We start from the raw sequence: 25,726 nt of genomic DNA on the forward strand, positions 1-25,726 counted from the left end.
ATAATTTTGGAAGATTTCTATTTTTAAACAAATTCTAAAATAATCTTTTATTATTATTAATTTAAAAATATATTACTCTAATAGAATATATCAGACCTCCATTTTTTCATTTAAAAGGGTATTAAAAAACCACAAAATTCAGTTAAAATAACTACATTTATCTAGATTAATCTTTTATTTTTTTTATTTGATATATTCACATAAATTTCCCAAGTATTAAAACTAATTAAATTTATAAAATTGTAATCACAAAGAATTATTTAAACCTGAAGTATTAACCCAAGAATTTCGGATTTTGGATAACAATCAACCACTTAAATTTTATAAATTGACTGAACAAATAAAAATTAAAGCTGCAAGTTTTTACTTGGAATGAGTTTAATTCAAATGAATAAAATCAACTTTGATTCTCCCAGTTAAAAAAAATAATGTTTTTTTTTTAGATTTTTACTTTGTTTAGTTGTAATTTTATAAATATTAAGAAAAATAATGAATTTTAATTCATATTATTTATATTTATTTTTGCTTTTATGCACTATAAACTATTCCTACACTAAGGAAAAAGAGCTTGTTGATGGAGAAGTAATCGGTATCGAACTTGGGACAACCCATACTCGTGTAGGGATTTACAAGAATGGCGGTGTATTTTTCTTTCCAAACATTGAAGGATATAGTGTAACTCCTTCATTTGTTTATTTCGGTATAAAACAAAATTTTATCGGTCCCATAGCAAAGGAGCTTGCTAAATACAATCCAACAAATACAATTTTCAATATAAAAAGTATAATTGGTAGAAAGTATGTTACTTTAAAAAGACACTCATCTTTTTTAAAAAAAAACAAATTTTAACATAATTTTTTTTTTATCAAATAAATCTAATAGTTTCAATGACCCTTTTATTCAAAATGAAATAAAATGGTTGCCCTATAAGATCTCTTCAAAAGATGATAAACTATATGTTTCAGTTATGGAGAAAAAAATACAAAAGCTTTACACACCGGAGGAAATCTTAGCCATGATTTTGTCCAAGATAAAGAATGATGTAGAATCGTACCTAGGGAAACCAATCAAGAATGCAGTAATTACTTGTCCTTCATATTTCAATGATGCTCAACGTCAAGCCATGAAAGATACAACTGTCTTGGCAGGATTGAATGTGTTACGCATCATTAATGAACCAACCGCTGCTGCGTTGTCATACTATTACAAAGATACCACTTCTCATAAGAAGAACGTCTTAGTCTATCATTTGGGTGTTAGTACGTTAGGTGTTTCAATGATGAGCATCGAAAAAGGAATCTTTCAAGTTCTAGCCACCAATGGAGACGATTCCACCGGTGGTGAAGACTATGTCAAACGAATTATGAAGTACATGTTGGATGTCTTCAAAAGTAAGACCGGTACAGACCCCATTTTAGACCAATTGGCACTCCTTAGATTAAGAAATGCTACAGAGAATGCCATTCGAGAACTTTACACTTCTACAAAAAGTACTCTTGAAATCAAATACTTAGTTGATGGTGAAAGTTTAGAAGAGATATTAACTCGTACCGAATTCGAAAATTTGAACAGTTTTTTATTCGACTTAACTATTGATAGTGTAAAGAAAGTTCTAGAAGATTCCAATTTGACAAAGTACCAAGTTGATGAAGTTTTGTTGGTTGGTGAATCCTCCCGCATTCAATATATCAAATACTTGTTGAAGAAATTCTTTGGTTACAAAAAAATAAGAGAGGTAGAAAACCCAGAGAAAGAAGTTGCAAAGGGTGTTGTCATCCAGGCTGGAATCTTATCAAACTCCAAAGGTACTGAAGTTATCAAATCAGTGTTGGAAGTCACTCCATGGACTGTGGTATTGAGACAGGAGATGGAGTTATGACAAGATTGATCGAAAGGAACACTCCCATTCCATACAATTTTTCAAAGATTTTCACTATAAAACAATTAAAAAGCAAAAAGGTATTGATTAAAGTTTACGAAGGTGAAAGTTCGATGACCAGTCTCAACACTTTTTTGGGTCAATTCGATTTACCTGTTATACCACCAGAATCTGGTGGCGTCGCAAAAGTAAAAGTCAATTTGGCAGTAGATATTAATGGAATTCTTCAGGTTTCTGCTGAGGACATGGAGTGTGGTAAAGTTAATTATTGGAAAAGGATAATTAATTAAAAATTTTATACAAAATATAATAAAGATTGTCAAACTATTATTTATCATGCTCAGAACTGTGAAGATTGATATCTATCAAAACTATACACTTTAGTAATGGTATTCAAAAAGCACTAAAAGGCATCCCACAAATCGAGGTCACTTTCGAACTCGAAGTTAATGGTGTTCTCTGTGTGTCTACTGAGGAAAAACTAACAGGATTCACGTAGATTAATTTTGTTTGGGAAAAAAGTTTTGTATTTCACACATTTTTAAAATAAAATAATCTATGTGTACATTAACCTAAATACTATAAATAACTGCAGTAGTATTCTTTTATCTAATTTTTATTAAAGGTTTGATTCTATGCACAAAAAAAAAAAAAAAAAGTCACTTCAAAATTTGTCTGGTTGTTGGATTTCTATTGGTCAAAATTCAATTTGTAAGTTGGTTTTTGGCCAAAAATGTAAAAGTAATTAATAAAAATAAAAATCTTTTGCTACTTTAAATAATAATTAATATTCTTTTCTGAAAAGAAATTTTAATTTAATTAAATTTCAATAACAAAAAAAAATATCTATCTCATTCATTTTTAAATCATTTTTCATTTATCAACTAAACAAACAGTCTTCATATATATAAATATTTATATAAATAAATAAATAGTATCATCAGTTAATTATATAATGATTGAAGCAAATAAAGTTAAATTACCAAATACTAAATTATTTATTAATAATCAATGGGTAGATCCAGTCGAGCCAAAACAATTCAAAACTTTCAATCCAACTACTGAAGAGTTGATCTGTGAAATCTCTGAAGGTTCTTCAAAAGATGTAGATTTAGTAAGTTTTTTACACAGGTTTTTATTTATAAATCAATCTTAATTTTTAATATTAATTAAACTTTTATTATTATTAACAACTAATTTAGGCTGTTGCAGCTGCAAGAGATGCATTCGAGAATGGAGCATGGTCAAAGATGTCTGCTACTGATAGAGGTACTCTTTTGTACAAGTTGGCCGATTTGATTGAGAAGAACAAAGAGTGGTTGGCCGCTTTGGAGACAACAGAGATGGGAAAGCCATATGCTGCTTCGCTCCACTTTGATTTGGCACAAGCTGCAGGTTGCATTAGATATTTCGCTGGTTGGACTGACAAGATCCAGGGTAAGCTCATCCAGAGTGCCGCCAACAACCTGACTGCCTACACCAGACACGAGCCAGTGGGTGTCGCCGCTTTCATCACACCATGGAACTTCCCATTCTTGATTATGTGTTGGAAGTTGGGACCTGCTTTGGCCAGTGGTTGCACCGTTGTCGCCAAGCCAAGTGAACACACATCGCTCACCGCTCTCGCACTGTGCCAGTTGATTGCCGACGCTGGATTCCCACCAGGTGTTTTCAATATGGTCAATGGATATGGACATACCGTTGGTGATGCAATCTCTCGTCACCCTGACATCGATAAGATCTCATTCACTGGATCCACCAGAGTTGGACGTCTCGTTATGGAAGCATCCGGAAAGAGTAACTTGAAGAAAGTTACACTGGAACTCGGTGGTAAATCTCCAAACATTGTGTTTGACGATGCCGATCTTGAGAGATCGGTAAAGGGTGCTGTCAATGCTATGTATATCAATATGGGACAATGTTGTTGTGCTGGTTCGCGTCTCTTTGTCCAAGAGGGAATCTATGACAAGTTCTTGGAGAAGTTCATTCCCGCTGTCCAGGCACTGAAGGTCGGTAATCCATTCGAGTCGAACGACCAAGGTCCAATGGCGAGCAAGGAGCACTTTGACCGTGTACTCAACTATCTTGCCATCGGAAAGAAAGAGGGTGCCAAGGTGTTGGTCGGCGGTGAGAAGCATACCGATCGTGGATACTTTATCCAACCGACTGTACTCGTCGACGTGAAGGACGACATGTGTGTTGGAACCGAAGAGATCTTTGGTCCAGTGGTTTGTGTATTCAAATTCAAAACCGTTGACGAAGTGATCACCCGTGCCAACAACTCTGCTTACGGATTGGCTGCCGGTGTCTGGACAGAGAACATCAGCACTGCTCACCGTGTTGAGAAGAAACTGAAAGCTGGAACCATTTGGATCAACGAATACAACTACATTCACTATCTCGTTCCATTCGGTGGTTACAAACAATCGGGATTCGGTAAGGATCTCAGTGAGTATGCCATTCAAGAGTATTGCAATGTAAAAGCTGTTATTTTAAATCATGGACCTGCACTTTAAATATAAAACTAAAAACAATAATAAAAATAAATAAATGTAGTGATTAAATTTCTATATGTATATTGTAATTAAATAATGCACTATATTATGTTATTGTACTACTATTAACTATTTTATTTATTTATTTTTGTAACATTATATGATAAATATATTAAAGATAATGATTCTTAATACTTTAAATAAACTTGATTATTAAAACACTATTTGTAATTAGGTTCACCAATTTGAAGACATCCGGTTCTTGCACACTATTTGCTTCTGCTGATTACTGTGTGTGGTGTTGAATATGTCTTCATCGGAAAAACAGATAGATCGCCCTGGTTAGGAGTGTCTTCTAAATGTTCTTCATTATCGATGAGTGGTGTTGTGATAGAGACTCTAATAGGTCCTGGAAAAAGCCATAGATAGGAATGCTTCTGTGATTTTCATCGACGACTACTAAATTAAAATATAATCCTTCAAAAATAAATAAAATAAATAAATAATTCGTACAAATAATATTTAATATTGATTGTTTGAAAAACGAAAGCAAAGTAGCGTTTTTTGTTAAAAAAAAAAAAAAAAAAAAAACAGATTTATATTTTTCACACTCTAAGTGATCAGATTGAAATCAGTCAGTCAATATATAGTTCTATCTATAAATATAAGAGATGAATAGGTTTCTAACATTGGTTGTTGGAAATAGATCATCTACTCTTTATTTAAATAGATCAAGTATTTCATATTCTAGTATACTCGGCTGTAGATATTATAATAGCAACAACAGTGGCAAGAAATACGATGAAGTAGATCTATCGAATATTTCAAAGTCTACACATAGACGTGATTTCAAGAGTAAACTAATATCACCACAACAATCATCAACCATCACACAACTACCACCTACACCACCCAAAAGAATAGTATCGGATCACGACAAAGAGAATGAAATCATCGTAAACAGATTAAAGAATTTCATAAAGAATGAACAAGATACAATTAAAATTATAACATTGTAAGTGTTTGTAATATCTTATCTTATGTTTTATCATTGTTTTTTAACAATTTTTGTGTGTGAATGTATTTGACATATTATTTTAGATTACAATCATATTTTTTCGATACCTCTATAAAATATCATAGATTGCTAGAGTCGGATGAACTGTTGAATTTCATTGCACTTGAACAAACGGAGAAGCTGACGGTCGATATGTTGAATATGTTTTTGCAATTCTATTGCTCGGTTGGCGATGACTTTAGAATGCAGAGAACCTGCTCGTTGTTTGCACACTTTCAGCTGTTTCCCAATATGTCGACTCACCAGCTGACACTGCAGTTCTTTGTGATGCGCAACATGTCGATCTCACTGGAGCGATTCCAGCGTGTCGATATCATCCAGTTCATTTTGGAATCGCTGATTCACAACACCTATCCAGAGTCGCCACACGACCACAACACCTCTGTGCAGCTTCTGGCCAACTCGCTCTCGACAGTATCATCGCGTTTCATGGCGAATCTACTGTTCCTAAATCAATGTCTCGACGACAAACAAGATATATACCACTTTGTTTCGCAGGTTCTGGCGGCGAAGGATCCACAGCACATCGAGATGACCACACGCTATCTCATACAGATGTACCTGCACTTTGGCGCGTATCGTCCAGCACTCATGACATACCTTCAACTACGAGCAAACCACGGAAAAACACCGAATATGAGTATCGTCAGAGTGTTTTACAGGTACCATTTGAAGCAGCTACAGGAAGCGCTCCAACAGCAGCCAAGTCGGCCAAAAGTAATTCTGCGACAGCAAGTGTGCACGTTGTTTTGGTTTGAACTGAGCAAGTCGTTCCTCTCCGAAGGCAAGGGAATCACTATCAACTCGCCAGTAGCCAATAAGGTTGAAGATATTCTCGATCCGTTGGTATCAGAGATTCTGTTGTCGTCGGGCAGCAGCATCGTTGCGGGAGAACCGACCAACGAAGACCAACAACTTCAACAACTGTTATCGCGTGGAATGAAGACAAACCAAGAGGATCCAGACAGTATCATTCGACATTTACAACACTTTAACTTCTCACAGAATCACCTGCCCCACGACGACCTCATCGTGCAGGCCGCTCAGACTCTCCAAACCGTCTTGACAACCGAACAATACTACTCGGAATTCCTCCCGAAAGTACCGCCAATGTTTAGAGATCTCTTTATGCAACCATTACAACTGCAAGACAAACTGAAAAACAACATTGAGCTCGCTGTACAAAACTATTTGATTCCGAACGAATCGAATCTCTCCATTCTCACAGAGTCGGTGGTCACTTGGAATGGCATTATCATTGGACTGCTGAACGCGCGTGACATCCAACTAGCAATGAAAATGATGATTGCATTGATCTCAAAGAATCCAAAGATGCTGCGACACGAAACACTAAAGATCTACTCGGACTATGTCATTGAGAATCACCATGATCCGCGACAACTTGTCGATAACCTCGAGTGGGAAGAGTTGAGAATCGACAATTTCCGACAGCGACTGTTCAACTGCAAGCTTAGCTCACTGGTGTACAACAACGAGTATCACTCTGCAATGGAGATGTTCAACAGCAATGCCTACCAAAAAGATGTAAATAGCTATATTGTCGCCACCGATCTCTATCTTGGAAAGCACCAGCTGCAACGACTTTCGTTCGAGCAATTCAAGAACGATATGCTGCCTGCACTCAACATACCGGAACTCTCACACTCCACCTACCAAGACTACTACGCTTCGATCTTTGGTGTGCTGCAACGCCGAGGCATGCTGACACCGGAATTCGTGCGACAATACATCGAGAGTGAGAACATCCACTTCATTGGCTATGCAATCAACCAGAAACTGCTGCTGCTCATTCTCCAGACGCTACCGACACCGATGGAGCGTATTGTCCTACTGCTCCGCTGTTCCTATCCCAACAACAACTTCTCAGAGGCGATACTCGATATCATCCAGCGCGATTGCCAGACCGTCAAAGACAAACAGCTCGATGACACCATACAGCAACTCATCAAGAAACAAAGAGAAAGAGAACAGCTCGAACAACTCCAACACCAAACCACCAAAAGTATCCGTTCCAACAAACTCTCTGTGACCGACCTCGTCAACCTACCAGAGAGTCGCTACGACAAAGAATTTGACGTCTACCAACTAACACCTATCAAAGCTCAAACATGTAAAGTTTCTTCATCCACTACATCGTTTATCAAGAGAAATTTCATTGATAGAAATAAAAAACAAATAATTTAAATTATTTGTCATACTAATATAATATAATATAACGTAAATGGAATCTAAATTAATAACTAGTTTATTTTTAAAGATATGTTTTTTACTACTACTATTATTTCATTTGGTTGGTTGGTTGGTTGTTGGTGGTGATGGTGGTATTTATGTATATATATTATTATTATTATAATCATGTCATTGCATTGGGTATTTTCTAAAATAAAACTATGGTACCATAGTTTAATCATCAAAGACCTTTGCAAATGCTTTTCCTTCTCTTTGGTTTTGAGACTTTGCTCTTTGTTTCAAGAGTGCAATCTCTGCTACGATTTCTTTGTCACCCGGTGTGATGGCGTTGGCTGCTTGGAGATCGTTCTCTGCCTGTGTAAAGTTCTTGAGTGCAGAGTGTGATTTTCCACGACGGAACAAAGCCTTTACATTCTTTGGTTCCTCCACCAACACTTCATCTAAAGATCTAATGGCATTTTCAAATTTATTTTGTTTCATCAAACAAACAGCCTAAATATAATGAAAAACAATGTTGATAAATATTAACAACAGAAAAACATTTAACTTGCTATGGTTATTCAATTGAATTGAGTACTTACAATATTATTAAGCAAAATGATTCTCATGGCTTTGATTTCTTTTTCTTTTTCAGTGTTCAAGTCCATCAAACCTGTGATATAGTTTTTGGCATAGTGATAGTTGACCAATGCATCCTTGATGTTTCCAACCTTGAAAAATTCGGTAGCCTTTTCCTTGAGGGTCTTGGCAGTTTCAATCTTGATATAGGTGGATGGTGCCACCTTGAAATCCTCACCTTTGGTAACTGCTTCAATATATTTATTAAACTCTCTGCTCTTGGTAGAATAAAACATCTTTTGATTATCACTTGTAATATTTGACTAAATATATAATAAAATTAACCAATTACAAAAGAAAAAAGAAAAGAAGTATTAATAATTGCCATTCATTGTCAAGCAATAACAAACATATGTTGTTGGAACATACCAAAATCAAATAGGTTTCTTTCAAAGCAGTCAATGTTCCCATGTGTTGTGGGTTGATAGAGACTGTCTTTTGAAAGAATTCCGATGCATTCAATAAAAGTCCAATTTGAACTTGATCAGTGAAGAGTTGTGACTATAAACAAAACAAATAAAGTGTTAGTAACTACTGAATGTTGATGTTTGCTTATAAGGTTTACAGTTGTAAACATCAGACCACTTACATATCCAAACAAAATAAGACCAATACTGTATCCAACTTCAACTCTAAGTTCTGGTGGTGATGATTTTTCGATTTCAGTCAATGTTTTAATTGCTTCCTCTCTCGGGGCACTCTTATTGTTCTTACTGTTATTATCATTATCATTATTAATAATTTAATCAAAGAAAAATATTAGTTTAAATCATCATATTTTATTTTATTTTTCATTGCTTGTTTTTTTTTTTTGTTTTTAACTTTTAAAGTTTATATTATTTGTATATCAAAACAACAAACAATGAATTAATTACTATTATTACTACTTACTATGCTTCTAACAATAAGAAAGCAGCACTTGAGATGACCTCTTGGTAAGTCTCTGGTATATCGAGTTGCTTGATGACATCGTTCAACTTTACTTTCGACTCATCCAATGAAATTGACTCTACAGAACTAATGAATTGTTTCCAATTATCCATTGCTAAATGTTTGTTTGTTGTTTATAACTATTGTGTATTTATTTGATCTATTAAAATCAAATGATTTTGTAAATTAAAGAAATGAGTTAGTGTGCCTCAAAAAAAAAAAAAATCAATTCTTTTCTTATTAATTACACACTTTTTTTTTTTTTTGATCATCAAATTTTATAATTATATTTTTGAAAATTCACTGAATTTGTTGACATCTGCTTTATAATATTATTTCTCTAAAATTAAACAACAAGTCATCAAGATTGATAATTTAATATTTATTGATGGAATTTAAAAAACAAAGAATTCTAAACAATTGTTCTTTGTTTTTCATTGATAACAATTGAAGTACTTCAAAAAAATAAAATAAAAAATAACAACAACAATTTAGAATTCTAAAAATGAAACATTAATCTTGAGGGTTATAGCCTTAGAAGGTAAAGTTAGTATTTAATAAGATTATATTATGTTTTTTTTTGTTTTTGTTTAATTTTTTTTTTAAAAAGGATTTTAATTATTATTAATGAGGTACAATGTCTTTAAAGAAAAATTAAGTTTTTTTTTGATTCGAAAAATCTCCTATTGTTTACAAGATGAGACAACCAGATGAGCTCTTCTTCTTCTTGTGGACTGGTGGGTTGATGACGGCTCTGATGGCCTCATCGAAAACATTCTTAAGACCCTTTTGAGTCAAAGCAGAGCATTCAAGATATTTAACAGCGTTGATTTCCTTCATCTTGGCGAGACCTTGCTCGTAGGAGACTGGGTAGAGTTTCTTCTCTTTGAGTCTGTCTTGAGTTTCTTTGTCGTCACGCATGTCCAACTTGGTACCGACCAAAATGATTGGTACATTTGGTGCGTGATGTCCGATCTCTGGGTGCCACTTGGCGGTGACATTCTCAAAGGACGATGGTGAAATAATAGAGAAACAAATCAAGAAAACATCAGTTTGTGGGTATGACAATGGACGAAGACGATCGTAATCCTCTTGACCGGCAGTATCCCAAAGACCCAAATTGATTGGTTTACCATCGACCATTACATTAGCACTGTAGTTATCGAAAACGGTCTATATAATAATAAAAAATGTTTAAATATTAATATCAAAATATTATTATTATGTTATTATTATTATTAACTTGTAGCATATAAATCAAAGATACAACAACTACTACTATTATTATTATTATTATTATTATTATTATTATTATTATTATTATTATTTATACTATTACTATTACTATTGTAACCTAAAATTCTAAACTATCTAATATTCACTCTATGATTCTTCATTTTTAAAGACCTCTGTATTTAGCTGTTGTTGTTTGTTGTTCTTGATATCTTCAATTTATATGCTAATAGATAATTAAATGTGTTTGTTATTTAAAAAAAACCTACTGGAATGTATTCACCTGGGAAGGCGTTTGTTGTGTATGAGATAAGAAGACAAGTCTTACCGACAGCACCATCACCAACTACTACACATTTGATTGCTTGCATTTTCTGTTATAGTTATTATTATTAATTATAAAAAGTAAATTTAAAATATTTTATATATTGAGGTGAATTTAATATTGTTTGGGTTGGTTCTACTGTAAGATCGAATTATTATTGTGATTGTGCGAAAAATAAATAAAAATCAAAAATCAAAAAAATTGGCAAAAAAAAAAAAAAAAAAATTGGAGTGAAGAGTCAAAAATAAAAAAAATAAAAACAAAAAAATTATAAAAAAAAAAAGATAGGTTGGAGGTGTGAGATGAGATTGTGATTTGATTTTGGTTAGATGTAAGTTTAAATAAAAATAATAATTAAAATAAATTTAATTAAAATAAAAATAAAATAAAGTAAAGAAAAAAGAGTAAATATGATTTGTTAGTTATATTGTTTTTGTTAATTTTTTTTTTTAACTGATTACTTACTACTACAAGGTTGTTTACTATAATGTATTTAATATTATTTGATTGTTTTAAAAGATAGATATTAAAAGTTAGTAACTTTTTTTTTTGAATTTCAAATACAAGTAATTAAACTATTATTGTTATTGATAATGATGATGATTAAATGTTTGACTTTTTTGGCGATGTTGATATTTTGTGATGGTCAACAAAAGTTTGGTAATTATTACAAAAATAAATATTTATAAATTAATTTTAACAAAAAGACAGAATAAACTAAAAAACTATTATTTATTATTATTATATTAAATTCTATATTATAGAAGAGAATAGTGATTGATTCAATACAATAACATAACAACAAGATTAAAAAAAAACAAACAAATTAATGTTGTTAATGAATTGAATTGGTTGATGTCAAAATTGACTAACTATTCAAATAAGTATAAATATTTGAGTGGGGGGTGGTGTAGTGGTGTTGTTGTTGTTTGCGCAGATAGTAGTTTATGTATTATATGTTATATGTTGTTGATGTGCCGTTGAATTATGAATTAATCAAATCAATCAATCAGACATCTATTCTTTCTTTTATTTTTTTTTTCTTTTTTTTTCCTTTCTTTCTTTCATTCATTCTTCATGATTAGATATGTCATGCTGCTGTGCTTATTCATTATTGTTATTGTTCGATTTTATTTTGACCATATTTTTATTTAATTTTGTAAAATTATAGTACAATTGTTTGTTATTGTGTTATTGTTGTGTGTGTGAATGTGTTGTTGTTGTTATTATTGGATTTTTTGATATTTATTTCTAGATGTAATATTTGGATTACAATAATTTATGATAAAAATGGCGATACTACTAAATAATATTAAAAAATTATTATAGTTTGTTTATTTATTTATTTATTTATAAATAAAAAAAGTTAACTAAAAAATAAAAATAAATAAAAAAACAGTTGTTTTATTATTGTTGTTGTTGTTGTTGATGTTGTTTTAATTTATATTTTATATCTATCTTATATCTATACATATATATAAATATATCACTTACAATACAGTGTTGTGTGTTTTTTTTTTTTATATATTATATCAATAACAATTTTGTTATTTTCTTTTGTTTTCTATTGATGGCAGAGGTGTGTAGTGAGGTTAATTTTTTAAAATAATAATAAAAATTAAAATAAAAAAATTGTTTTATTTTTTATTTTTTTTTGCAAAGAAAAACCAAATAAACCCTATTATTATTGATGCTCAAACAACAACAAAAAAAAAAAAAAAAAACCAAAAACGAAAGTTTTTTGTTTTCTTTCAAATTTTAGTTATATGAAAAGAAAAGCCATTCCAAAATAATTTTTTTTAAAAAAACATAATTATTTTGATGATTTTCAATTTTTAGTGTGATGGTATGTTTTTGGTGTTCAGGCTAATCTAAGCACCACAGTGTTTTGATTTTGGAGTGTGATGTGATTGCTTTTTAGATTGATTTGATTTTGGAGTACGATGCATCATTACCACACACCATATTCACAACAAATCTCTTAATATTATAAAAATGGATGGTTGGCTTTTGATTATTATTATTATTGTTGTTTTTTTGTTTTCCACAATTAATTGAAAATTTATTTTTAAATAGTTGATCATTCTGTTTGTTTGTTCATTATTATAACAAATATACTTATAATAAATGAAAGTTGATTGATTGATGATTGATTTTACTGATTGGTGAAGGATTTACAGTGCTAGTGAACTACACAACACTGTAAGCTGTAAATTTAAAGATTTGATTCAAAGATGTAGCACTGAAAACATTGGTGACAATAAAGTGTTTGGAATTACAACGATGAAATTGGTTGTAGATTTGATATTAAATATCCTTCCACATTCCAATTTCCCAAAAAAAAAAAAAAAAGTTCTACGTTTGTTATCAAATATACATATTTGATAGTTTAACTACAATTATTATTATTGAAAACTTGATAATTTGGTAATCTTTTATCTGTTTAAAATTTGCCAATTTTCTAAACATTCGAAGCTATTTGATTGTATTATCTGTTTATAACTAAAGATTCAAACATTTGAATACTTATTATTTGTTGTTGAAAAAAATAACAAATAACAAATGAAACTAATAATTTTGTTTGGATTCTATTTGTAGTAGTAATAGTTGTTGTAATAGTAGCTGTATTTGTAAATTACACTTACGTTTAAAGTATATTTATTATTTGTTGAACAAAATAAGAGTACTTTAAAATTTTATAAACTTTTGAATTTAAACTAACTTTTAAATAATAATGGTTGATTTGTTTTTTAATTAATATTAATAATTTATTAATTTAATTATTTGTTTGTTTGTTTTGTTGTTTTATGTTTTGTTTTGAATTCAAAACACGACTTTATATATTATGTTGTTATTCTAATTAAAGATTTAAATTTTCACAAAAATCGGTTCAACAAATTTTTTTTTTGCAAAACACTCTTTTCAATCGATCTCACTTTCTTTATTTTTCACACCCAAAAAAAAAAAAAACATAAATTAAAAAAATCTTTGTTAAAAATTTTCAAGGTTTTTTTTTTAAAGTTTCAATGTTGTCTAATTTTAGTTGTTTGTCTTTTAATTAAATATCTTCATCATTATTTATCTTTTACTACTATTTTATAAGTTATTAATAGTCGAGACAACTTAATTAATTTGATTTGACTTTTCTTTCCTTTCTTGTACTAAAATAATTGGAAATTCAATTGTTTACAACTACTTTTAAAAAGATTAGAAATAACTTGGAATTTTAAAACAACGTTCAAAAAAAAAAAAAGAAAAAAAGAAATAAAATAAAAGATAGGTTAATTAATTCATTGTAATTGTATAATTTTGTCTTAAGCTAATATATAAATAAATATTTCTGAACTTTTTATCTTTTTTTTTTTAATCTGGATGCAACTTGTTATGAATTTGATTCAGTTTTTTTTTTTTTTTTTTTTTGGATTCTTTTTTAGATTGTCGTTCTTTCAGTATTTTTGTTTATTATTATTATGTGTGGTATTTCATTTGTAATATCAGGTGTCACAGTTTTAGATCCAATTGGATCACCTGATTCTATCAATAATAATAGTAGTAGTAATAATGGGGATGTTATAGAGGAATCAACTGATAGGGTTTTGAGTGATTTACTCAATCGTTTGGTTAATAGAGGACCTGATTCACAGATTATGGAGACAATGACATTGGAGTGTGGCAACAACATCACCGTCAATATAAATATGATGGCATCGGTACTTGGAATGAGAGGAGATCTTACGGTGCAACCACAACACGACATCAACGGAAATATACTCATGTGGAACGGTGAGTTGTTTGACGGTTACCACATTGGGGTACATCAGAATGATACCGAATTCTTATTACATCTACTCAATCAAGCGGATTCTTCTTCATCCTCGTCATCATCAGAGTCTGATGGAATTTCAAACGATACATTTGTACAATTGTTTCTAAAAATTAAAGGACCTTTTGCATTTGTTTATTGGAATGTAAGTTAGCTAGGTTGTGTTAGTTAGTTTGTTTGTCAAAATATCAATTGTTAACAATATTTATAACAATAGAAATCAGCAAGAAAATTATGGTTTGGCAGAGATGTATTGGGAAGACGTTCTTTACTTGTCAATAAGAGTAATGATAGATTTATATTGGCATCGATTGGATCGTTTCCCAGTGGAATAGATGATACTAAACCACTTCCACAATGGAATGAAGTTAACACCTTTGGTTTGTATTCGATTCATTTCCCCGAGGATCTTGGTGAACAATCTTTCGTGCGACTAGAAAGTCATCCATGGGATAACAATTCATTGGTCAACAATATCGGTTTTACAACTTTAGATTATGATAATGATAATGATGATGATAATGATCAACCAACAACAACGTCAACAACAGATGCATCAACTACAACAACATCAACAAACTTTTCAACTGATTCAGTTGTTCAAAAGAATGAAACTATAGATCAACTTCATTTCTATCCATTTGGTAGAAGAACTGTAATGACACCATTGGATGGTTCGGAATGGCAACAACCGGTTTTCGAAGGGTATAGAGACGGTTTGTTTGAGAAACTAAGTCGATCGATAGCGACTAGAGTAACAGGTTTGCCAGATTTGACACATGAATGTCCAGATTTAATTAGACCTGATTTCTGTGCAGAGAAACCAGTTGCTCTTCCAGGTCGTGTCGGTGTTTTGTTTAGCGGTGGGCTGGATTCGATGGTACTCGCAGCAGTCTCTCATCAACACATTCCAGCGGGTGAACCGATTCACTTGATCAACGTTGCATTTGGCAATGACAACGCAACGAGTGACGAGTTTGACAAGGTTCCAGATCGAAAGACAGCGATTTCCGGTTTGTACGAGTTGCGCACAATGGCACCGGATCGCGAGTGGATACTGATTAAAGTGAATGTCACCGACCAATGGATGGATTGGGCGAAACCAATTGTCTACCAACTCTCTTATCCAGCCATCACTATTATGGATATGACAATATCGTTGGCACTTTGGTTTGCTGGTCGTGGTGAGGGTATTATTCATGTCGATGAAAAGCTACAACAACAACAACAGAGAGTAATGACAACCTGTAAGGTATTATTAATGGGATCGGGTGCAGATGAACAGCTGGCTGGCTACGGACGACATCGTAGTGCATTTGCGCGTGGATCATGGCAAGTCTTACAGTCAGAGTTGAACAAAGATTTCAATCGTATTTGGAAGAGAAATCTGGGGAGAGACGATCGTGTCATAAGTAGCAACCGTCGTGAACCAAGATTCCCTTATCTCGATGAGAATGTTATCGAATATCTAAATAGTGTACCACTCTCTTATGTCTGTGATTTGAGCTTACCACAGGGAACTGGGGACAAGCGTATCCTCAGAGAGTTGGCCAAGTCGTTGGGACTGACCGAGTCAACCAAACTGATAAAGAAAGCCATTCAGTTCGGATCGAGATCGAGCAAGCAACTCAACAGAAACGTACCGGCAAGAGTAACACAAAAGTGCGGAGTTCAAGTATTTTCATTTAGCAAACCACTGTACGATCCCTCTCAAGATGAAAACTTTGAAAAGAATCAACAAAACAAACAGAAAATGGAGAAAGCCATTACCAAAAAGAAAGAAAAACTAGCAAGAGATCAACATAATCAACAACATCAATATCCAAAACGTAACAATAATATCAATAAGAAAAACAATAATAATTAATGATAAAAATTTGAAAAAAGATGATAGTAATAATAATAATAATAACAATAACAATAATAGCTAATAGTTTAATAAATTAACTAATGTTGGAGTTTAACCAAAATTAGTTATGAATAGGTTGTTCAATTTAATTAAATTAATTGATAAGTTAGTTGATAGTTATAGGGTTGGAAGTTGTAGGTGTAAAAGAAGTTAAGGTACCCCATGATTTACCCTTGGACATTGTCACTGCAATAGGTACGGTCAAGTCATCTTGGTATACCGATTCCATGATACGTTTGATGTTTATGCAGACCTCTGACTCCTTATCATTAAGCATTGCGTCGGGAATCTCATATATGAGTTCATCGTGAATCTGAAGCAGTAGTCTTGGATCGTTGTGTGGATCAAGAGATTTGTATTCCTTTGACAACTGTGACAAATAAACGTGGATATTGAACATTGCTTCCTTGATAATATCCGAAGCACTACCCTGAATGATTGAGTTGACAGTCTGTCTCAACGCTCTATGTGACTGGTTAGGATCCTGCGAGTTGACGTGTGGAAGCAATCTTCTTCTTCCAGCAATTGTCTTTATAAACTTTTTTAATCTGATTTTCTTCTTTTCCTCCTCAATATAGTTTCTTATCGATTGGAACTATTTTCAAATGATAGAATTATAATTTAGTTGAGCTGAGATAATAGTTGGCAAAATTTAATTATATTTACCTTATTTAAGAAATCGTTAATAAATTGACTGGCTCGCTCTTTGGATACCTTGAGAATCTGACTGAGTGAATGTGGACCAATACCATACATGATACCATAGATAATTCGCTTGGTTTGCTCTCTCTCTGTTGGTGTTACTTTATCAACTGGTTTGCCAAGATAGTGATGCGCCATATGCTTAAAAACATCCACTTCGTTTTTGAAGTATTCCTCCAGCTTTTGGTCTTTCGAGTAGTGAGTCATGATTCTTAATTCGATTTGACTATAGTCCAGACCAATAAGAGTGTAACCTTCTCTCGCTTCGAAACCATCTCTCACATTCAACGAAATCGTTTGATTATTCGCACCCATATTATCATCTTCATCTTCGTCGATATTGAAATCAGCCAATTCGGAATCACCATCTTCATCGTTATAATTTACATTCAACGCATTTCTTGGAAGGTTTTGTAAATTCTGTAAATAATTAATTAGTTAATAGCCATCAAATTTGATAAAATTATAATAATAATAATAAAACATACAGGTTGTTTACATGATAATCTACCGGTGGCAGTACCAGTGTGAATCCATTGACAGTGAATGGAAGGTGCTTGTTCATCTTTCACAATATCGAGGTATGGTTGAACATAGGTTGTCAGTATCTTATTGCAATGACGATATTCCAATATATCCTTGATATACTGGACATCTGGATATTTCTTTATCAGATCGACAAGAGTTTGCTTGCCGGTATTACTGACTGTAATCTTGTACTGTGTCAACAGGAATTCCTTGATTTGCACAGGACTCGACAACGACTTGGCACTGTCTTTCTTGAACTCGGTATTCCATTTACCCTGAAGATTCTGCACATATGTTTGCAAATTTGAAGAGCAAGTTCTAAATGTTTCTGGACTGAAAGTAATACCATGTAATTCCATTTCTATATGGTTATCCAGAAATATAGATAAGTTAGTATTTTTCAAAGTAATGTAAGGTGTTTGGTTTGTTTTACATACTTGAAAGTATTGGAACAACTCTCATCTCTTGATAGAACGGCGCTTGGAGGTTGAGTTGAAGTAATAGCTGTTCAAGTGCAATCATGACGAGCGAAGAGTTTCTCAGATCGTTCGGGAACATCGAGAAGTTGTTGTCGTTGTTGATGATCACCAGATCTTTGTTGCTATCGAGTGATTGCAGTTCTTTAATCATTGGCAAATTGATCTGTTTCTCATAGTCTTTGTTCTCCACCAGATGATGATAGAGGAATGTCAGTTCGAATCCTTTCATCTCCTCCGCTTCGGTGTTGTGTACCCACGCAGCAATCTTTGGGTCGATCAACCTCGATGGTTGCATCCACTGGTTCAGCCACAACATCGGTTTAATCGATTCCTTCGCATTGAACGACACCTTCTTGATGTTGTCATCTTCCAACAGCCGAACCATAAACGCCAACTTATCGTTTGGCACACCACCCAAGTTGTTTACCAGTGACAAATGGTATTTGGCGATGGACATCGATCCGTTGGTCCAATCACGATTATCAGCCATTGGAATCCAAAGTGATATTCCAATCGGTTCATTAAGAGTTGTTCTACTGGAAGAAGAGTCAGACTCACCGTCATTCGATGAATTACGTCTTGAGCTGGCAGCGCTACCTCTTCCTCTTGTACTGCCTCTCGAAGGAGTTGAGGTCGACGATTGATCATCGTCATCCTTTGACTTTTTCGATTTCTTCTTATCGTGTGATCGAAAACTTGTATTATCATTGTCCATCAGTAAACCAAATGAAACAAATATGATTCTATCGATGTTATCAAATATGAATGATTGAAGTTGTTCGATGTTGAACGAATCTGAGAGCTCTTTGTAGCCATGAGGTGTATTTATCTTTGTGGTCTGTATCTTGTGATGATTGAACAGACCAAATGCTGGAGGTAATGGTTTCTCCTCTTCATATGCCGGTGGAATGGGTACATTTTCAGTTGTTAACACAACTGTTTGATAGGTAATATTTGGCTTTGTTTTAGATGTTTTTGGTGTGAATGATTTCTGATTTGAAGCTGATTTTGCCTTTGGTGTTGAATTAGAAGTAGAAGTCGATGTTGAAGTAGTAGAGGTGGTTGAGGTTGTAGTAGAAATAGGTGATTGATCAAAACTATTGTTATTATTTGTTAATGTTGGTACTGGTACTGTTGGTTTTGAAATAAATTGATTGTTATCATCATCATCACCATCAAGCGGTAAAGATGAAGATGGTGTGAATATTATTGATTCGAAATCCTCATCATCATTATCATAATCATTGATGTTGTTATTATTATTATTATTAGAATCTGATGATTGATCCATACCATTTCCATTTCCAGCTGAATAATATGCACTTAATTTATTTGTTGTTTTAATATTACTGCCGTTGGTTGTTGTAACTGACTTTGATGGTGTAGTTGTTAAAATGATATTATCATTACCGCCATCGGTGATTAGAGAGTCAAAGTCGAATGATTGATCGATTGGACATCTCTGTTTCTTTATTGGATGATCAGAGTTATCTGTGAATGTAGCAGAGTGTAATGATTTATTAGATCTCCAAACATCATTGTTATTGTTATTGTAATTGGTATTATAATAATGTTGATTATTTTGGTGAGCCTTGTATAAATTACGCGATTTTTCTATTTCTGATTGATTCATACCGGCATGATAAAATGACACTGGCTTATAAGGGCTTGTAACATTGTTATTATTGTAATTACTACTATTACTATTATTATTTACAGAGTTTGGTGTATTTGAATGTTTACCATTAAACGATGGAGGTGGTTTAGGGTTTGTTTTTAAAATTAACGATGGAGGTGGTTTGAGCAGACGAGGAATTAATGGTTTGTTTGGTGAAGTATTGGTGTTTGGTGAACTACCACCTGTTTTATTGTTGATATTGTTATTGGGTGAATTGTTTGGTGTTTGGATTATTGAAGTTGTCGTAGTTGTCGGTGTTGTTGTCGGTGTTGTAGGTGTCGAACGATTTACATAGTTGATGTTTATTGTTATTATTGTTATTATTGTTATTATTGTTATTATTGTTATTATTATTATTATTATTATTATTATTATTATTATTATTATTATTATTGTTGTTGTTGTTGTTGGCAATTGGTTGACTTGTAGGTGCTGGTTTTAGTGGTAGCAGTGGTTTACTTATGGTATTGGATGGAGGTGGTGATAAATAATTACCAGTACTACTAATACTATTGCTGCTACTACCATTACTATTACTTCTAGTAAACTGGTGATTACCTGGTGATAATGTTGTTGTCGTTGATGTCTGCCTGCTAATACTTTGAGCTTGACTATGACCAATTGTATTGTTGCCGCTGTTTGAACGTGAAAGTTGTGATTGTGATTGTGATGGTAATGATAACGACTGTGTCTGTGTCTGACTATTAAAACTGTTATAATCTAAACTACTATTATAACTACTACCTAAACTACTACTACTATTAAAACTGTTATTAATAGTAGTATCACTATTACTTCTTGACAATGATGATCTGTCATTATTAACTGATCCATTACTATTACTTTTCAAAAGTATCGTTGATGGTGGTGGTGGTGTAAGTTGTTTTGTCAATGGAAATAGCTTGGGTATTGAAGGTGATGGTAATGGTGATGGTGTTGATTTTGATTTTGATGGTGATGGTGAAGGTGTAGATGTTGGTATGATTACTGTTTTTGAAGGTGTATAAGTAGTCAAAGATGTAGACTGTTGTTGTTGTTGTTGTTGTGGCTGTTGTTGCTGTTGTTGTAATAAATCCAAGAAACCTGGATAAACAGGCAAGTCAAAATCATCGTCATCATCCATTGCTATCTATTATTATGTTTCTTAACTTTTAAAAAAAAAAAACAAGTATAGTTTATCAAATGAGCAGTTCTTATTTATGTATGATAATATTAAATTAAATTTTATTAAATTAAATAATAAGCAACAACACTAATGTAATGCTTACACCAATGTAAGTGCAATGTTTATTTGTATCAAATCATTAAAAAAAAAAAAAAGATAATAGTCATTGCCAACAATAAAAACTTATAAGTGAATTTCTTGGAAATCGACTTGTTTGTTTTGACGTCTGTTATCTATAGATAACAACTGTCTTTGTTAACATGTTTTTAAATCTAATTGTAAATAAATATTAACTTTTAAATGTTATAATGTTGGTTTCATTATTTTTAAAGATCAATAATGAATAAAAAAACATAACATATGATATATAGATATTTCTAATTCTAAATTTATTCTCTTTATTTTGATCATGTAACTTGACTATTTAATTTCCTTAAAATGATGGAGAGTGAAAATATAAATATATTCTTATTACTATTCTATTTATAACCTTATTAAAAAAAAAAAAAAAAGTAAACAATAATTATCAAAAAACAACAAAAATAAAAAGTTGACCTACTTTTCGTGTAAGCGATCTTTGAAATTCGAGTGATCCACAACCAACTTAAATGTTTAAACAGATGAAAAATGACCCGATGATGATTTTGTTTTTTTATAAACATTCGTTCCTCATTATTATAATATATTGTTGTTTATTTTTTTTGTTTAATAAACAAAACAATACTTTAACTGTTCGATATTATTATTTGTATATTGTGTGTTAAGTTTTTTGATTATTTGATCAGAAATCAGGATAGGAATTTTATCAATCAAATCAATCAAATCAATCATCAACTTCACACCAACCACTACTACTCTTTTTTCACATTGTTCAAACACTTGTTCAACAGTAACATTAAATATTTTTGATATCTATATATAGTTTATTTCGACACCACCTCTCTGTTTTGTTTTGTTTTGTTTTTTTATGTGGTGGATGAAGAACATCAACACCAATCAATCACATCAAATTAAAATATAAAGTTTAACAAACAAACAAACAAACTAGCTAAATAACTGGTTTTCAGTTGTTAGTACTCCCTTCAATTCCTCAATTCATAGGTGTGATTTATTTATACATCTTCAAAGCTTATTATTAGAGTAGTACAAATAATCATTTTGAACCATCTATTATTTATGGATAATTTCTTTTCTAATTCAATTTTACCAGTTAATAAATCTATATCAAGCTTTATCACATGTACATTTTCTACTTTTTTTAATTAAATTAAATTATTTTATTCATTTATTTATTATTGTTAATTTGTAAATTCTTTTATTCTATATATCTATATATCTATATAAATATATCTATTTTTTATATTTTTAAATTAAACAAATATATATTTTAGAAATAATAATTATTTTTTTTTAACTATCATAATAAAAATAAAAACAATGGAAGAAATAACATTGTCTTTTGTAAAATCCAGACCTGAAATACATAAATCAAATGATAAAGAATCGGAATCGATTCAAAAATCTGAACAAAACAATAATGAAATATGGATTAATTTAATCAATACCATTCAAGATAATTCATTTACTCTGAAAGAATATAAAATGACAGGATTAATGTTTTTGAAGGATAAGAAACGGCAAGTTCTCTCTGAGATTGAAATGACAATAAATGATATAAAAGAGTTGGAAATTCAATCGAATGGAATGATAAACAATGGTGCCTATTACTCGCCTTGCAAGCAGAACTTCAATAGTAAACAATCGTCTTTAAAACTCTCACAATCATTCTGTCAGAATGTCTCACCCACCGTTGTATCGCTGGATATGTTTGAGATGCCATCTTGTGTAAAGGTTCTCTATTCACTACGAATGAATCCTAATATCCTGGCGGATTGTCTCGAGCATAACAACAGGCTTGGCCGCGGTCAAACCATTGAGCATACACAACTGGCCGACTTTATAACACGTGCCATTTTCAACGGCTGTTTGACCGAGCTGGAGGAGCGCATTCACCTCGAACTCGTAGAAACCGTACTACTCCGCGAGTTCAACAACGACCCATCGCACTTTGACTTGGCCAACGAGTATTTCTCGTTGAACTTGCTCTCCTCCTACGTATCGAATACATTTGGCAAGCTGTTTATCAACGCTATCAAAGGACCGATCATCTCGATTGCTCAGTATCCGCTCTTCAACTTTGAAACGGACCAAGTCACCAATGAGATTCTCAACTTGGAGCACGACGATGAAATCAACTCGGACATCAACCAACACCGAACACACATCATCAACGAAGAGATTGCCAATTTCCTGTTGGAGATATTCAACAAATCCTACTTGATTCCATTCGCACTGAAGTGGTTCACCAAACGATGCTTTGAACTTCTCAATCAAGCCAGTCCGTGCGCAACTCAAGAGGAACAACAGGCTCGTCTACGATTGATAGTTGTTCATATCATCTTCTCCTCTTACATCATACCGGAACTCGTCAAGCCCAACAATCTCTACATGATAACCGGTCAAATCGTAACACAAAACATCAAGCATAATCTACGTATATTCTCCGATCGCATTCGTACCTACGTGGAATCACCAGACTCCATTCCTAAACAACTGAACAACCAACACAATCTCAAAGATAAACTTGAATCTTTTTGTAACTCAATAATTTCTGTCCATGATTTGAAATCATATTTTAAAGGTAACTAGCATAACCAATATTCTACATATTATAAATAGCTAATTCCATTTTATTTAGAAACATATCAAGTAAAGAATAATAGTATTAGCGATATCAAGTTGATGTTGTCCAATTATGATTTGAAGAAAATCATTGAGATTATAAGTTGGGATAATTCAATGGATTTCAAGAGATTGTCTTTGAAGAGTAGTGCAAGAATGGTCGGTGAAATACCAATGATCAATGAGAAGAGTATGGTTTTGTTCTGGATCAACTCAACACCCAATCCCAAAGCAAAACCAACGCTATCAAGACATAGAAGTAGTAATAATATTGATAGCAACAACAGTAGTAAGAGGGAGCTAAGATATTCGCAATCAGATGAGATTGAGAAGCGAAATATTGCTACGATTGCTAAAGGTTTGAAAACATTGTTTCTCCACTTTGATCGAGCACAGTGTGGATTCTCTTCGGACAGTCTCAGAGATTTGATTCTTCATAGACAATCGCGGTTGGCACCAACCGATAATACTACATACAATCAGTTTGAAGAGATATTGAAATCGTTGGCAGTGTTACCCGATCACATCGTTGCGAATAACTATGAGAAGTTGGCAATGTTGATTTTGAAAGAAGAGGAAGAATCCAATAACAATGAGAAAGATGAATATATGCGACAGATAAGATCGATCGACCAGTTGGAACAATACAAAAAACGATTGCTCAATAAGAAACACAACATGTTTTGTAGTTTATTCTTCTTCAACACTTCGATCACCAATGAAATCGATGAGTACATTCAATTCATTAAATCATTCTGTGAAGGTCTTAGGTATTGTCAGTGTAAAGAGATCTACTTCCAGTCTCATTGTGATGAATTGGATATGTGTGATTATTGTCTATCATTAAAAGCAACTATTCAGTAAGTTATTTTACAAATCATTTAACGTCAATAAATAATAATCATACTAATTCACATTTTAATTTTAGGAAATTGTTTAATAAGATTTCAAAATCAATGTCAGAAATACAAGAACAACTTATGAATTCACCAACCTCTGAACAGATTGTTCCAATGGAGATGTTCATTTATTCAACCTACAAGAGAAAGTTAATGATTAACTTACATTCTTCGTATGTATTAATTATAATTATTTATTATTACTAATGCTTAGCTAACAAATATTGATTTATTTTATATTTAAATAGATTGTTTCATTATTCTAAATTAAATATTAATTTCCAAATGGCTTTAAACTTTAAGATTAATCTACCAAACTTTTTGGAGAATTTCATACAGGAAGAGATTCCGGAGAAGTATCTCGATGCCAGTAGATGGGCGCGATCAATCAATGAGTTGAAGAAGATCAACCATCTAAAGTCACCGGATGACATGCTGAACTGTATCAAAGAGACTTCATCTACATTGATCAGAGTATATTCAATTCCTCATGGTGGTTATGAACCAGATCAATTAATTTCAATTATTGTAAATATTTGATATTCCAAATATAAAAAAAACTATTTTATTAACAAATTGATTATAAAACATTTATAGGCATATATTATATTGGCATCAAGAGTGGAAAATATAGTTGCACATGTTCAATATATTAGACTTTATGCAGAGATTGGTGAAGATGAGAATGATCTACCAAGATTCATCGATGCCATTGTATATTTAATGAACAGATTATGTTCAAAATCAATTAAATCATGTACAAATTTAAGAAAGCATTTTATGGAAGTCGATTTCCAACAACCTGATAGTCTATCTGATAGAACTATTCAAATAGGTGAAATTTAATTAAAATAAATAAAATAACAAAAATAAGTTAAATTCCCAATTAATTTTTATAGAGTATTTCTTTGTGATTCCATATTATAATAATGTTGCTGCTAATCATCCAAACTTTTATTTAGTTCGCTCATTAATTTTGATTTGGCTATCAGCTTATCTATTATTTTTTTGGGTTGACTAAATGCACCGTTG

General features: G+C 32.1%; 7 protein-coding genes across 7 annotated transcripts; 4 read left to right on the forward strand and 3 right to left on the reverse strand.

The window, feature by feature from the left end:
• Positions 1-489: 489 nt before the first annotated feature.
• On the forward strand, positions 490-4,395 carry hydA (aldehyde dehydrogenase; the record flags this gene model as incomplete). The annotated part of the gene is made up of 5 exons (XM_020579830.1): positions 490-797; positions 883-1,852; positions 1,927-2,134; positions 2,815-2,993; positions 3,082-4,395. The coding sequence occupies 5 exons, from the start codon at positions 490-492 to the stop codon at positions 4,393-4,395; spliced, it is 2,979 nt and encodes a 992-aa protein (XP_020430505.1).
• Positions 4,396-5,045: 650 nt separating this feature from the next.
• PPL_09032 (uncharacterized protein) lies at positions 5,046-6,210 on the forward strand (the record flags this gene model as incomplete). Its single annotated transcript, XM_020579831.1, has 2 exons — positions 5,046-5,389; positions 5,811-6,210. The coding sequence occupies 2 exons, from the start codon at positions 5,046-5,048 to the stop codon at positions 6,208-6,210; spliced, it is 744 nt and encodes a 247-aa protein (XP_020430506.1).
• Positions 6,211-7,876: 1,666 nt separating this feature from the next.
• PPL_09033 (tetratricopeptide repeat protein) lies at positions 7,877-9,324 on the reverse strand (the record flags this gene model as incomplete). Its single annotated transcript, XM_020579832.1, has 5 exons — positions 7,877-8,155; positions 8,245-8,544; positions 8,651-8,782; positions 8,871-8,994; positions 9,173-9,324. The coding sequence occupies 5 exons, from the start codon at positions 9,322-9,324 to the stop codon at positions 7,877-7,879; spliced, it is 987 nt and encodes a 328-aa protein (XP_020430507.1).
• A 299-nt stretch (positions 9,325-9,623) lies between these two features.
• Positions 9,624-10,815, reverse strand: rac1B (Ras-related protein Rac1-like; the record flags this gene model as incomplete). Its single annotated transcript, XM_020579833.1, has 3 exons — positions 9,624-9,666; positions 9,906-10,384; positions 10,714-10,815. 3 exons carry the CDS (start codon positions 10,813-10,815, stop codon positions 9,624-9,626), a joined length of 624 nt encoding a protein of 207 aa, XP_020430508.1.
• A 3,424-nt stretch (positions 10,816-14,239) lies between these two features.
• PPL_09035 (asparagine synthase family protein) lies at positions 14,240-16,459 on the forward strand (the record flags this gene model as incomplete). The annotated part of the gene is made up of 2 exons (XM_020579834.1): positions 14,240-14,737; positions 14,810-16,459. The coding sequence occupies 2 exons, from the start codon at positions 14,240-14,242 to the stop codon at positions 16,457-16,459; spliced, it is 2,148 nt and encodes a 715-aa protein (XP_020430509.1).
• Positions 16,460-16,607: 148 nt separating this feature from the next.
• On the reverse strand, positions 16,608-21,011 carry PPL_09036 (DNA polymerase A family protein; the record flags this gene model as incomplete). Its single annotated transcript, XM_020579835.1, has 5 exons — positions 16,608-17,096; positions 17,168-17,623; positions 17,692-18,092; positions 18,169-20,070; positions 20,180-21,011. 5 exons carry the CDS (start codon positions 21,009-21,011, stop codon positions 16,608-16,610), a joined length of 4,080 nt encoding a protein of 1,359 aa, XP_020430510.1.
• Positions 21,012-22,490: 1,479 nt separating this feature from the next.
• PPL_09037 (uncharacterized protein) lies at positions 22,491-25,715 on the forward strand (the record flags this gene model as incomplete). Its single annotated transcript, XM_020579836.1, has 7 exons — positions 22,491-23,137; positions 23,453-23,754; positions 23,812-24,655; positions 24,724-24,867; positions 24,943-25,222; positions 25,292-25,529; positions 25,594-25,715. The coding sequence occupies 7 exons, from the start codon at positions 22,491-22,493 to the stop codon at positions 25,713-25,715; spliced, it is 2,577 nt and encodes an 858-aa protein (XP_020430511.1).
• Positions 25,716-25,726: the final 11 nt, after the last annotated feature.

Source organism: Heterostelium album, assembly GCF_000004825.1.
Source record: "Heterostelium album PN500 unplaced genomic scaffold PPL_scaffold9, whole genome shotgun sequence".
NCBI lineage: Eukaryota > Evosea > Eumycetozoa > Acytosteliales > Acytosteliaceae > Heterostelium > Heterostelium album.